General features: G+C 35.2%; 1 protein-coding gene across 1 annotated transcript in view; it reads right to left on the reverse strand.

The window, feature by feature from the left end:
* Positions 1-15,474, reverse strand: part of PIGK (phosphatidylinositol glycan anchor biosynthesis class K) — a 126,601-nt gene that overhangs the window by 71,367 nt on the left and 39,760 nt on the right. The window contains exons 6-9 of the mRNA XM_037024363.2: positions 14,149-14,245; positions 12,023-12,140; positions 11,164-11,274; positions 6,732-6,904 (exon numbers count right to left, since the gene is read on the reverse strand). Of these exons, the coding sequence (XP_036880258.2) occupies positions 6,732-6,904; positions 11,164-11,274; positions 12,023-12,140; positions 14,149-14,245 (499 nt within the window). The remainder of the gene's footprint in view (positions 1-6,731; positions 6,905-11,163; positions 11,275-12,022; positions 12,141-14,148; positions 14,246-15,474) is intronic.

A 15,474-nucleotide genomic window follows, 5' to 3' on the forward strand; every position in this document is an offset into this window, starting at 1 on the left:
GCATCACTCTAATACCAAAACCAGGAAAAGACCTCACCAAAAAAGAAAATTACAGACCAATATCCTTGATGAACATAGATGCTAAAATATTCAACAAAACATTAGCAAATCAAATTCAAAAATACATCAAAAGGATCGTACACCATGACCAAGTGGGATACATCTAAGGGATGCAAGGATGGTACAACATTCGAAAATCCATCAACATCATCCACCACATCAACAAAAAGAAAGACAAAAACCACATGATCATCTCCATAGATGCTGAAAAAGCATTCAATAAAATTCAACATCCATTCATGATAAAAGCTCTCAACAAAATGGGTATAGAGGGCAAGTACCTCAACATAATAAAGGCCATATACAAACCCACAGCCAACATCTTACTGAACAGAGAGAAGCTGAAAGCTTTTCCTCTGAAATCGGGTACAAAACTGGGGTGCCCACTCTTTCCACTGTTATTCAACATAGTACTGGAGGTCCTAGCCATGGCAATCAGACAAAACAAAGAAATAAAAGGCATCTGGGTTGGTAAAGAAGAAGTCAAACTGTCACTATTTGCAGATGACATGATATTGTACATAAAAAAACCCTAAAGACTGCACTCCAAAACTACTAGAACTAATATCAGAATTCAGCAAGGTTGCAGGATACAAAATTAATACACAGAAATCTGTGGCTTTCCTATACACTAACGATGAACTAGCAGAAAGAGAAATCAGGAAAACAATTGCATTCACAATTGCATCAAAAAAATAAAATGCCTAGGAATAAACCTAACCGAGGAAGTGAAAGACCTATACCGTGAAAACTACAAGACACTCTTAAGAGAAATTAAAAGAGGTCACTAACAAATGGAAACTCTTGTTGCTCTTGGCTAGGAAGAACTAATATTGTCAAAATGGTCATCCTGCCTAAAGCAATCTACAGATTCTTTGCAATCCCTATTAAAATACCGATAGCACTCTTCAATGAACTGGAATAAATAGTTTTAAAATTCATATGGAACCACAAAAGACCCTGAATAGCCAAAGCAATCCTGAGAAGGAAGAATAAAGCTGGGGGGAATCTCGCTTCCCAACTTCAAGCTCTACTACAAAGCCACAGTAATCAAAACAATTTGCTACTGGCACAAGAACAGACCCACAGACAGGGGAACAGAATAGAGAGTCCAGATATTAACCCAAACATATATGGTCAATTAATATATGATAAAGGAGCCATGGACATACAATGGGGGAAATGACAGCCTCTTCAACAGCTGGTGCTGGCAAAACTGGGGAGCTACATGCAAGAAAATGAAAGTGGTTCATTGCCTAACCCCATACACAAAAGTAAATTCAAAATGGATCAAAGACCTGAATGTAAGTCATGAAACCATAAAACTCTTAGAAAAAAACATAGGCAAAAATCTCTTGGACATAAACATGAGCAACTTCTTCATGAACATATCTGCCCAGGCAAGGGAAACAAAAGCAAAAATGAACAAGTGGGACTATATCAAGCTGAAAAGCTTCTGTACAGCAAAGGACACCACCAAGAGAACAAAAAGGCATCCTACAGTATGGGAGAATATGTTCATAAATGACAGCTCCAATAAAGGGTTGACATCCAAAATATATAAAGAGCTCACGCACCTCAACAAACAAAAACCAAATAATCCAAATAAAAAATGGACACAGGATCTGAACAGACACTTCTTCAAAGAAGAAATTCAGATGGCCAATAGGCACATGAAAAGATGCTCCACATGGCTAATCATCAGAGAAATGCAAATTAAAACCACAATGAGATATCACCTCACACCAGTAAGGATCACCACCAACCAAAAGACAACAATAACAAATGCTGCGAGGTTGTGGAGAAAGGGGAACCCTCCTACACTGCTGGTGGGAATGTAAACTAGTTCAACCATTGGGGAAAGCAGTATGGAGTTTCCTCAAAAAACTAAAAATAGAAATACCATTTGACCCAGGAATTCCACTCCCAGGAATTTATCGTAAGAATGCAGCAGCCCAGTTTGAAAAAGACATATGCACCCCTATGTTTATCACAGCACTATTTACAATAGCCAAGAAATGGAAGCAACCTAAGTGTCCATCAGTAGATGAATGGCTAAAGAAGATGTGGTACATATACACAATGGAATATTATTCAGCCATAAGAAGAAAACAAATCCTACCATTTGCAACAACGTGGATGTAGAGGGTATTATGCTCAGAGAAATAAGCCACATGGAGAAAGACAAGTATCAAATGATTTCACCTACCTGTGGAGTATAAGAACAAAGAAGAAAACTGAAGAAACAAAACAGCAGCAGGCTCACAGAACCCAAGAATGGACTAACAGTTTACCAAAGGGAAAGGGCCTGGGGAGGAGGATGGGTGGGAAGGGACAGATAAGGGGGAAAAGGAGGATTAAGATTAGCACACATAATATTGGGAGGCAGGGCACCGGGAAGGCAGTATAGCATAGAGAAGACAAGTAGTGATTCCATAGCATCTTACTACGCTGATAGACAGTGACTGTAATGGGGTATGTAGGGTAGACTTGGTGATGGGGGGAGTCTAGTAAACATAATGTTCCTCATGTAAGTGTAGATCAATGATACCAAAAAAAAAAAAAAAGACAGTATCAGGTGTAACTAAGGATGTGGAACAACTATGTGTGGGAATGTAAAATGGCACAGTGACTATAGACAATAATTCAGAAGTTTCTTAAGAAGGTAAACATGCACTTACATATGACTCAGCAAAACTACTCTTATGTACTTACTCAAGTGAAATGAAGAATTATGTTTGTGTGTTAATATTTATAGTGGCTTTATTCATAATTGTCAAAAACTGGAGGGCAAAAACAAATGTTCTTCACTTGGTGAATCTATAAACTCTATCATATGTACCAGGAGTTTGTTCCTTTTTACCACTATATTCTACAGGAACAAACTCCTGATGCATGTGATAATAGGAATGAACCTGAAATGCATAATGCCAGTAAAAGAAACTACACTCAAAAGGGTACAGAACATATGATTTAATCTATATGACATTCTGGAAAAGGCAAAACCAGGGGGACAGAAACAGATAAGTGGTTTCCAGGGATATGAGGGAGGGACTGGATAACAAAGGACATAAGGAAACTTCCTAGGGTGATGGACTGGCATGGTGATTATCCAAGTGTATGCATTTGTCAAAACTCAAAACTATATACTAAAAATTTTACTGTTAACAAATAATTCCTCAATTTTTAAAAGCTCAAATTGAACTTCGGTTGCTCACAACATAAATGATTTCCAAAAACATATTAGCAAAAGAATCAACATAAGGTTGAGGGTATGCTTACATAATGCAACTAAAATGAAGAGCAAGAAAAAAAATTCCATAAAAGTTGGGATGATGGTTAACTTTTAGGAAGAGTGAGAGGGTAGAGATTGGGAAGAGGCACAAGGGTGGGGAAGCTTCCAGTTTTTTTCTCTGGTGGTTACATGAGTATTTGCTTTGTGATAATTCATTGCCCTGATGTTTACACTTTATATCTTTTTAAAAGAAAGCAAACCAAGTAATTCTGGGTAAACTGTAAAAAAATAAAATAATAATTTATTTTTACAAGTATGGGGCATTCCTAGATTCACATCTTGGCTCTACCATTAGATGTGTGACTTCAGGAAGATTTCTTAACCTTTCTCAGACCTCTGTTCAGTCATCTGTAAAATGAGGCAATTACACTTGCTTCATCAAGTTATGTGATTTAAACAAGATTAATAAAAACACACTTCAAGGTATCTTCCTAGCTCCCAAACCCTTTTTGGGGGTTCATCTTATCCATGAATTTGTGTTATATGATCCCAGTACTACCCAGCTCAACCACAGATAAGACATCTGACCCACGCTGAGCTAATCATGAAACCCTCTGCGGAGCTCTGAAAGGAGAATAAGCAACTTCATTCTCTATCTGGGCTTTATCATAAACAGAAGAGATTTAAATCTCCACATAGTACTGTGCACACATTCTATCCCTTCCATGGCCAGAGCAGTAGAGAAAGAAAAGACTAAACAAACAACAAGATGGAGGGAGCGTTGCCCATGTTTCTGGCTGATACGTGGTTCCTGATTCCAGTCCCTTACTGGGGTCTGCCCTTGAGTTCCATGAAACGCAGAATATCTGTATATAACAAGTAAGAAAATCATGCTAGTTGGGGATGGATTCTCTTATTTACAGCTCAACAGTCCTAATGTGCTATATAAAGCATGAAGCACATAGAAAGTGCTCAAAATATGAGTGTGGCACCAACTCTCTGGTCTTTGACCTCCTGTATGAGGTCGGGACTTCCTCACCAAGCCCTTGAAGGAGTCCTAATCTGGTGTTCAAAATACAGACTGACCTTGATGAGGCCATATTCACCCCTCTGTTGGAGGTCTGTAATACAAGAGTACAATCTCAAATTTCCTACTAGACTCAAAATTTTTCAATTGCCAAAGACTGCCTCAAGAGAGAAAAAAATTTCTGGTATAACAACAAAAGAACAAAAAATTCATAAATGGCATCAAGTACCTAAATTTAGAACCTAAAGCAAAAGTCAAACTAGGTAAATTTTCATCTAGCCAACCAAGATAAAAGTTGAGTGTTTACAGTTTATATTGTCCTGGATTCTGTTTTTCTCTTGGGCAATGCCTAAAGAATTTAGACTGCTACATTTTGTTAACATTAAAATGTAGCTATTTTTTTATATCTACAAGCTGGAGGCTATTTTCCCTATATAGAAAGGACACAAAACTGGTAATCTGAGTAATGCTGACATGGACACATTACTAGATTCTAGAAAATCCATCTCCTTCAGGAGGGCAGGCTGTTTAGTCTGCACAGTTATCAAAAGTCAACCTATGTATCCTCAGATGAATTAGTTTAGAATCAAGTTATATAAGCCAAGCTCTGTAATCAGCCCTATTGTACATCATTTGCTTTTGCAAATAAATTGACATAATTAGTAAGACATATGCAGAAACAAAGTGTTGTTAGCAACTATATGACTATAACTTACTCAATATCTAAGTTCCTGGAGCATATTGGGAACTTAATTCTCCTAAATTAATTGGATAACATGTACCAGTAACCATGAAACCATCTGTAAGCAATATCCTAAATAAAATACATTTATAAACACTAGAGGGTGCTCTAATTCAACAGTGTCTGGTATCAGCTTTGATGCTAAAATTTATCCTCCATTAAAGTTAAGATCATCTTCAGCACCAATTAACTTTTGCTCTCAAACTAATACATGGAGATAATTTATAGGAGAAAGGTGATATTGCTTTAGGATATCATCTGTTGCCTTAAAAAATATTTTTTAAGCCAATAGCTATGGAGTAGAAAAGAAAAAATGCAAAGCTTTGAATATCCATAATATAAATAATTAATAATAATAATATCACATTTAGATCTTCAGAAGATATACTTTTTGTACTAGTTTTTAAATTTATTCCTAAAACATTCATAAACACAATCATAAATCTTTGAAATTCTCAAATTTGAGAGTAATTTATATGTTGCCATTTGGTAATCCAGAAAAATTCTCTGGAGTATGAGTTTCCAATAGACAGCACTAGACAATCACAAATAACAAAGTTTAATGCCTAGTTATTGGCATATATATCATCTATATTTTTCAAGAAAGTGGCTATTGACTAACTAAAACACTATTTAATCCAAACAAAGCATTCTGCCTTTAAAAATTTTTTATGATAAAGCAAATGAAACATTGTAAATATTTCTAAAATTCACATAACCAAAATCAACCAATTTCTCTTATACTCCCTCCATCTCTCTCTCACACTCACACACACACCCCTACACACATGTGCTTGCAAGCACCCACACCACTCCCTCATAAACCACTCTCCATGAGGGGAGTATCTGGCTTATACCTCTCATTCCTTTCCCTAATGAAGTACCAGGAGCCCCTAAAGAAATCCTAAACAATAAACTCCAAGTTTATAACAGCCCCAGATAAACTCTTCCAGATCGATAGGATACAATACTAGAAAAGCCAGAAATATGACTGAACCAGGCTCACAAACCACCCAGACTCTAGGAACCAAAATACATGGCAGTCAGAGAACTAATCAGATTGCTGGAGCCCAAAGAAATTCTGAACATGAAAATGTAATATAGTTTGAAGTACATATTTGCCACAGATACTCTTTTGGCACTGGCTTTCTCTCTTCTGTGTTCATCTGCCTTGTATCTGCCAGATACCTAGGCCCTTATGACACTCTAAATGCCCAGCTGCCCTTCTTTACTCACTGTCACATCATTTAATACCTTCTTCTGCAATAGGTGACAGTATACACACTCATTAGAGTATTAATATTGAAACATTCACATACCTGCTCTTTTATGAAGGTTTGCTGAACCACTATATACATCTCCATTGATAGAAAAGCAAGTTACAAGAAAAGTTTTAGTCCTTTTTAGGAAGTTTCAAATCACACTACTACAAACACTGTACTCTACAACTACATCATAGTCCTAATCATGTTTTAGCTTTCCACTGATATTTATAGCATTTGCCCATAAATCTGAAAAGCACAGGGCCTAAATAAAGTAAAGAATGGGTAGAAATATGCAATTTTATTTACAAACACCAACTTTTTTCTCTTAATAATATGTTACATAAAAATTTACAAATCTTGGGACTAAAATATTCTATTCAAACAATAATTGAACATGCATACCTGCTTTCCATGATTCCTAAATTGCGTTGCAAACTAATAGTCTCTGTTGTAATTTCCACTTTCCGTACACTTCCAAAGAAATCAGTTATCAGAACATTTTTAGGATCCCTCTGAAAAAGATCAGTGCGATGTCCAGGAGTAGACACACACAGACTTTTGGGACATACCTGAAACTGAAATATGTATAATGATAATAAATACACACATGCCTACATATGCAACATAATACAACTTTTATTAAACCCAGTAATACAACATAGTCTACTGTAGTGTATTTTTAAAGCTCTCCCAACCTAAAGAATCTACTGGTTCTAAAGATTAAGGTTTCATTGCTATGATAGCAATTTTAATAAAGCTATACAGACATTAGAACAAATGATTAAACAGGAAGCTGGCTAGGAAGGGGAAAAAACATTTGCTTTTTTGAATCATACACTACAAAGTATATTTTGAACACTTAAACCTATAGAATTCAAAGGTAACACTATGACAAGAGAATTTTGCTTTTTTTCCATATCAACTTCAGCTCTACAAGAATGGGTTTTTTAAACATTTTGTAATCATAGTGCTTCCTTCAAGCTTCAAGTAAAAATAAAATATTACATAGCAACCCAAAATATAGAAAAGATAAAAGAAAAGCTGCTCTGGACTATAGGAAGTTGAACCACAGCCTCCCCACTAGGTATTCCCTCTTACTCTCATGATGTGAACCTGTATAAACCATTCTATATACATCAAGTAATTTTCTTAGCTTATCCATAATGAAAATAAACCCAGGGCACCTGTACAACACACTCTAGTGCTCTGAAGAATACAGTCTGAAAAGCACAACTTCATCACTATACAGATCTCAGAATATTTTCTGTTAATCTTATCCCTAATGTTCCACATCCATGAATTAGTGAGGACAGACATATTCACTCAGCAAAGCACAAAAAGTATCTATCACATATATTTCATAATGTTATATTCCACACAAAAAAAGAGGATACAAAAACTCATAAGACATGGTCCTGTCCTCAAGGCTTTTAAGCCTAGTCACAGATGGATAAACATAACAACATAGAAGAAAGATCACAAGATCTTCTTCAGAAAAGGATAAACTTCTCAGTTTGGGGGTAAGAAAAAAAGAGTGGGACTTAAGTTGTTTTTTTTTTTCAGGAAAAGGAAGATTACATATGGGAAATAAGAACATTCCTAATAAAGGAACAGCTGCAGAGATGTGTAAGGCAAATAACCATGGTTAGCACAGGATACAGGAAGAAAACTTATGGGCCTGCTAGTAAGGGCTGAGGGCTCTGAGTACTGCCCATCTGTGGAGACAAGGCCATCTGTGTAGCTATTCACAACATGGTCAGGGAGGGGGAGGCGGGCACAGCAGCTATAATTTATGAAGCGCAGAGTTCCAAAGATTACACTAAGCAATTTGCAGATACTCTCGTTTACCAATAACAAAGAATCAAAGAAGGAAAAAAGGGTGGGGGAAGCTCAAGAAAGTAAAATGTCAAACAGGAAGGAAAGAACAGATGGTAGGTTGAAGAAACAAGTAATACAAACAAAAAATTTGAAGTTCAGTATATTGAAGGCATTCCTATTGAGCAACTTGGTGGGCTTTATTAGGTATCACCAGAAAAAGCAGGCAAACCATAACTGAGTGAGCTTGGGAAACACTGAATTAACATTACCTTCTTTAATGCTAAAATAATCATAGTTCCACTTTTATGAAGTTATTCCTTCCCTTAAGGATGTTTATCACATCAATCTGATCTCCTTAGCCTCAGCAACATAATGACCCACAAGGTCCTTCAATTACTTGGTTTAACTTTCGATAATCTCCTTCATTTACAGAATTCATACAGTCTAGCCAGGTTATATGTTCATTACCAAAGACAAGGATCATCTAATAATCCAGTTTCTGTGCCTATGCAGATACTCCATTTTCCTACAGTATGCTATACTTCTCTTCTTTCAAACCTGAAAAGCTACCTCTCTAAGAAAAAATTTAGCCACAAATCCCACTGAATTTAAAGGAACCATAAAAATGTGTACTGTTGTCATGACCTTTCATTCATTCTAAATATTCACTGAGCATCTACAATTACCAGGTACTACAATTGAGTTTTGTGGGTAGTAAGATGCATAAAGCAAGGTCCTTATAAATCCTATTAAAGAAGCTCAAAGCCTGAGGGACCATAATAAATATAATTACTGAGAAATATAAAAACATAATAAAGGTACACAGCAAGAGTTTTATGTTCACAGAGGAAAGAACATTATTGGCAGGATACAGAGACTTCACTTAACAGGTGATGCTCTATAAGTGTGCTCTTCAACTGTTACTAAGTGGCTAAGCTCCAAGTCGTCTAATTTTGCTTTTCCTGAGCACCTAATGTAGTACTCTAAAAACAGCTAATATTCATAAACCTCACTATTACTAAACACATAATCCAACAGAACATAGGTATTATACAACATCTAAAAATATGTCAAATCACTGTAATTTTTAACTTCAAGGAAATGTATCATTCTTACTGAACAAGATTAAAATAATCAGCATTCAATAAAAAAAGGAGATGGGAGGAGATATTAGTGAGGAAGGTTTATTAAAAATGAAACAGCAATTGTGAACATCTAAAAACATAGCTTCTTCAGTCTTTCCTGTATGATTTCAGTGGTAGAACTATTTTCCTAAAAATTCATAGAAGTATTTTTTTTAATTTTTTTTTATTTTTTAATTTTTTTATTGAGACATAATTGACCTATAATAGTGTGTACATTTAAGGTATACAATGTATTGATGTGATACACTTATATATTACAACATGATTACCACCTTGACATTAGCGAACACCTCCGTCATGTCACATGATTATCATTTCTTTTTTTGTGGTGAAAACATTTAAGATCTAGTCTCTTAGCAATTTTTTTTTTTTTTTTTGAGAAGGCATCTCCCATATTCACTGATCAAATGGTTGTCAACAACAACAAAACCCAGCATAGGGGGGTCAACGCCCAATGCACAATCATCAATCCATCCCAAGCCTAATTCTCGTCAGTCTCCAATCTTCTGAAGCATAACGAACAAGTTCTTACATGGTGAACGAATTCATAGAAGTATTTTTTAAAAATTCATAGAAAAATTCCATTAAAAAAATTCATAGAAAATTTTTTAATTCAACATATGCGCATGTTGTGAACATGCGCATATGTTGCAAACTTTTGTGATAGCATGTCATGTGTTACATAAAATATATAATGTATAATCCAAACATGGGAATAAACTTTAAAATTGAAATAACTGGAATTTAGGTCACTATAATTTTCCCACAGTTAAAATAGCATTATCACAAGTTTTTTTAAACATTCAATTCATATTGATTTAATAGGCATCAAAATATGTATCTTTCAAAATGCAGTAAGTAGTTCTATTGTTATCAAATTTGATAGCTATGATAGCAGTGGTTTTCAGAATTTTGCAGAACTCCTGTAATAAATAAAAATGTACCTAAAAGGTTTCTACAGAATGAAAGAGATCAATGCAAAGCTGCTTGGCTGGAGTGCTATAGTCCAGAGCCCTGTCTACTCAGCCTCCCCTTCACTCCAAAGCTCCAAAAAGTAAAGCACAATGTCTGCCTCTTTCACTAGGGTATATATAGCCAGTGCCTGACACTCAGCAAAAACTCAAAAAACATTTGTGAATGAATGAACAAGGTATAAATTAGTGGGAAAAATAGTGAAAGCCACTGACACACAGTAATTACCCTCTAGAATGTTTCAAGCTTTTTATTATGCCTACTTTTGACAGCAATTTCAAAGTAGATTTATTTCAAAAGATACAATCAATCCAGAAAAGTTAGGAAAAAAATTGAATTAAATTCAACAGACCATGTCAAAACACTGTACTACAAGTTTTGGGTGCCCAAAAATATGTAAGAGAATGTCCCTCTCTTCCAAGAACTTCCTATTAAGTAAGAGAGACACTCACACTCAATTAGTGAATTCAAAAAGAAGGCAGACTATGACATACAGTACCAACGAAATAAGGCTCTGAAAAACCTTATTTATCTTACATAAATTCCAATAGGGAAGAATAGAGGAAGACTTCCTGAAGGAGGTAGGATCTAATTTGATTCCTGAACAATAGGTAACATTTCAATAGGTGAATTTTTAAAATGTATATTTCTGATAGGTAAAAGAGCATGAGCAAATGAATGAAAATGGAAAAATACCTCAAGGAAGAGCAAGTTAACTGAGCTAAGGCTTTAGGCCTCTTGCAGTAAAGACGGAGATACTACTGTAAAGGAAGATGCAAAATGGTTTAAAGGCCACCATTCGACATAAGATGCAGCACCTTAGGAAAAGGAGGAATAATAGACTTCATTTATCACATTAAGCATATCTTTGTGCTATTTTCAATTGAGCAAATACTTACAAGGTCATTCATATTAGTTTGGCTGGCTGGATTAATTTCTTCCAAAAATTCCAAGACATAAAATGTATATCTATCCATAAGGTGGACTCCAATTGCAGGATCCGGTTGGTGCTATGAAAAGCAAAGCATACACAATGGTATATGATTCAGTCATTAAAAATAATAAAATCTCACCAATTTGCAACAACATAGATGGACCTTAAAGGCATTATGCTAAGTAAGTCAGACAAAGATAAATAAGCATATGATCTTACTTATACATGAAACTACAAAACTCATAGTAATAGAAAACAGACTGGTAATTGCGAGAGATTGGGGGTGGAGAATGCTGTAGGGAGGGGGCAGTTTTGACAGTGAGTCAAATGGATAAAGGGAATTAAAAGATTAAAAACTTCTATTTATAAAATGCGTAAGTCACAAGGATGTAATGTACAGCATGGTGACTATAGTTAACAATACTGTATTGTATATTTGGAAGTTGCTAAGAGATTCGCTCTTAAAAGTTCTCATCATAAGAAAAAAAATCTCTAACCATATATGATGACCAGTGTCCATTGGGCTTATTGTGGGGATCATTCACAATATATACAAATACCAATTCATTATGTTGTACACCTGAAACTAATGTTGTATGTTAATTATACCTCAAAATAAATGTTTTAAGCAAAGAAAAAAAATAGTGTATGTCTAATAGCATCATTAAAAGAAAGTGTTTTAAATGCAATCAGAATGTCCTTCTAAGGTTTTTAAAAGTCTAGGAATAAGAAGTAATAGATATATACATAAGACATGTAAGTGATTTCAGAAATAGCTACGAATTCCAAAGACAATGAAGTTTAAATGGGAAAAATGCACCTACCGAGAGTGAATCTTCTCCCACTTGGCTACTAGCTAAAGCCATTATGTTAGGAGAATAAAATCGTTCATACATGGATGCTCCTTGACAAGTATCAATAATAAACAGTAGCTCATTGTAGCTGAAAGAAAAGTGGTAATATCCTTGACATAAATAATGCTGTTAATCATACACTAATATGTTTACAATGCTTCTATAACCTAAGATGTTAAAGTCATATCATAGTCATTTCATTAGCTCAAAATGTGAGAGTTTTCTGTAGAATTCCCAATAGAAATCTGACATTAGATATATTAAAGGTATAATCTTATCCAGGGGAACTATCTCTACAGGGAGTAGTGGTTGTACTACCAAGTACCAGTTGTCCCAACTCTTTCTTTCTCCCTTATTTATGCCACATGATTCAGAATCCACATGCACATTCAATTTAAAAAACTTATTTGGCACCCATACTGTCCTAGAAACTGAGCTAAGTTCAGAAGAAAAAAAAATTGACTTAGTCATCATACTCAAAGAGTTTAAAATCTAGCTGGAAGACAGATAAATAAATGCATAACTAAGCTGGAATGTGGTAAGGGTTGCAAATATTCACTGACAGCCTACAATGTGTCTGACACTAAACTGGGAATACAACAGTCCCTGCCCTCAATGATTTAGGCAAAAACTTGTACTAAGGCACCTAAATGTGGAAAAGCACAAATGTTTAGTAAAAGGGGAATAGTACTGTGTAGCTAGGATTTATAGTAAATTTGTAGAAATAGAGAGAAAATAGTTTCAAAAAGATAGGATAGGGTTAATCTGCAAAGTATCCCATATGAAGTCTTGATCTTATCCTTTAAGTTTGAGGAAGCCACTAAAGGCTTTTTCTAATTGAAAGAATAACATAATCAGCTCTATGTTTTAGAATGAACTGCCTAGCTGGTGAACGTGAAAGTGGAGGGCAGATCCTTTTTCTCAGAGGTTTCTCTCTGACACTGGATCCAGGTAAATAGCTAATGCTAGAAAAGAAAGCATTTGATCTTGGAACACAGTATTTAAGCAGGTAATGGAAGGCACAATTAATATGAGACATTTGTTCTGACACAAAATCTGTGGAGGCCCCTGAGGATCAGAAACATCTAAGGCAGTACAGCAAATAAGGGAGTAAGCTCTGGGTCAGACCACTGGGCGTGAATCCTAGTGCAGCATTTACAAGCTGTGTAGTTTGGCAAGCAAAGAATCAAGGCTATCTGTGCCTCAATTTACTCACTTGCAAAAATGGGGATAACAATAATATCTACCTCATGGAATTGTTATTAAAATTAAAAGAAACAATACATGTAAAACACAGTGGCCAGTACTGAATATGCATCAAATAAATGTAAGCTATGAATAAGATGAAACCAATACCTAGGGAAAGCTTCCTCCTCAACACCTCCATACATTCTGCTTATGCTTACAACTCAGTATTTATAACATTTAATTTGTAGCACAGTTGTGTACTGTGTCTCTTTTCCACTGGATTTTAAACACTTGGAAGGCAAAATAAGCATCATATTCCCCTCTGTGCTATATGTTTGAAAAGTAACCCATAAGGGTTTATTGAAGGTAACCAAGTTAAAAGCAGTTGTTTTGCTACTTTAAATTCACTTAAGTTCATTCATTCAACATTCAACTAAAGGGGTGCTTACCGTGGATTACTAACAATACATCACCCTTAATGTGAGTTGTTACTAATTTTATCCTAATGGTTATTCCAGTATTTTTTCTCAAAGAAGAAATAATGCATTGCTATCATACGGAGGGCCAGAGTATGTGCAAAAAGTAAAAACAGGTACAAGTTGGAAATATGTACATAATCCCCCTGAATAATGGGGAACTTGGTTGGTGGAATGCTTATTTCCTCTAAAATTGATACTAAATAATAAGAAATAAGATCTTTAAAAGTTAACTTTTTTCATGCTCTTTAAAAACCCTGAGTTTTTCTTTAAAAATAATCCAGTTTGTTAGAAATAACAGACATAAATCTAAAAGGGCAGAAGAAATTATTACAATAAGTTAAAATCTCATAAAATAAGATCTACAAATCTACTAACCATGGAAAAATTAGGGCTAGTTTATCTTAAGAAAAGTAGTCAGTTACTAATTACCGTCTTTTCTGCCACATTTGTTCAAAGGCATCTGCAAGTTCTATGTTGGTAATTTCTTCAGAATCTTGGAATTTCAAGAAGCCATTTCCACCATGTCCTTGTAGGAAGAGTCAAAAAATCAAATAGACACATTTTCTTACTGCAAACTGCATACATCCAGACATAAACATTTACTTCATTCATGGCAATATTTTAATATCATTTGTTATTTTACACTCTAAAGTAAAAAGTACAGTGAAACAAATTTAATTTTCTATTATACCAATTAAAAAGAACAACAGAGTATAAAAAAAGTACTAGATACAATATTTAAGAGTTTTGCTATCATTCAGTTCTAGAAAAACTCATGGCTAGTCCCATGGCATGCGACTACTATTTAGTGCATACTTGAAATGTTATACTACTAGAAAGTGCAGTTCTTGCCTAAAATTGATTTTTGTACTAGCATCCACCACTGTCACATGAGAGTTGACCAGAAGATTATGACATTTATAATGCATGATAAAGCCAGTCTGTCTGGATTCAAATACTAGTTCTGTCACTTAATGACTGAGTAAAATTAGGCAAATAACTTAATCTTTCTATGCCTCAGTTTCCTTAGCTGTAAAGTGAGAAAATATCAACAAGACCATCATTAGTATGCCTATACAACTCCTTTGTGTAGAAGGTACCTCCCACTGGGCATCAAAGTAGAAAAATATGTCTATTTCAGTACCCCTCTGGATATAAGGCCTATGAGCTTAACAGTGGTTAGCAGCCATGCCTTTGCAGGAAAAAAAATACTTCTCCCTCTCATTAGACACAACTCAATGGCAGGCATAGGCCAGCTTAGTTAAGTGTAAACCCATACTACATTTCAGTTCCCACTCAGCCCTAGTCAGACACTTGTATGTAATGCACACCCACACAACCACAAGTGACAGCCCTGAGTTTCAGCACCTACATCTTCCGGTTGCTGTGAAGATGAAATTAATTAATACACATGACTCAGAACATTGCCTGATGTACAGTAAGCCTCAATACATATTAGCTTTTATCATTTTATCATAGTTATCAGCCCTCCTATTCTCTTACATCAGTAGGTAAGCTTTTTCTGTGAAGGTCCAGGCAGTAAATGTTTTAGGCTCGTAGGCCCATTATGGTTTTTGTTGTAACTGCTGACTCTGCCATTACAGTGTAAAAGTGGCCACAGACGATATATGTAAAACAAATGGATGGAAATGTGTTTATTTCCAAGACAGGCAGCCCTTCCATGGGCCACAGTTTACCAAATCTTATCTTATACTACTGGAATTTCCTCTATACCTGGACTTATCCTGAAGGAGT

This window comes from Manis javanica, chromosome 4, assembly GCF_040802235.1.
Source record: "Manis javanica isolate MJ-LG chromosome 4, MJ_LKY, whole genome shotgun sequence".
Classification (NCBI taxonomy): domain Eukaryota; kingdom Metazoa; phylum Chordata; class Mammalia; order Pholidota; family Manidae; genus Manis; species Manis javanica.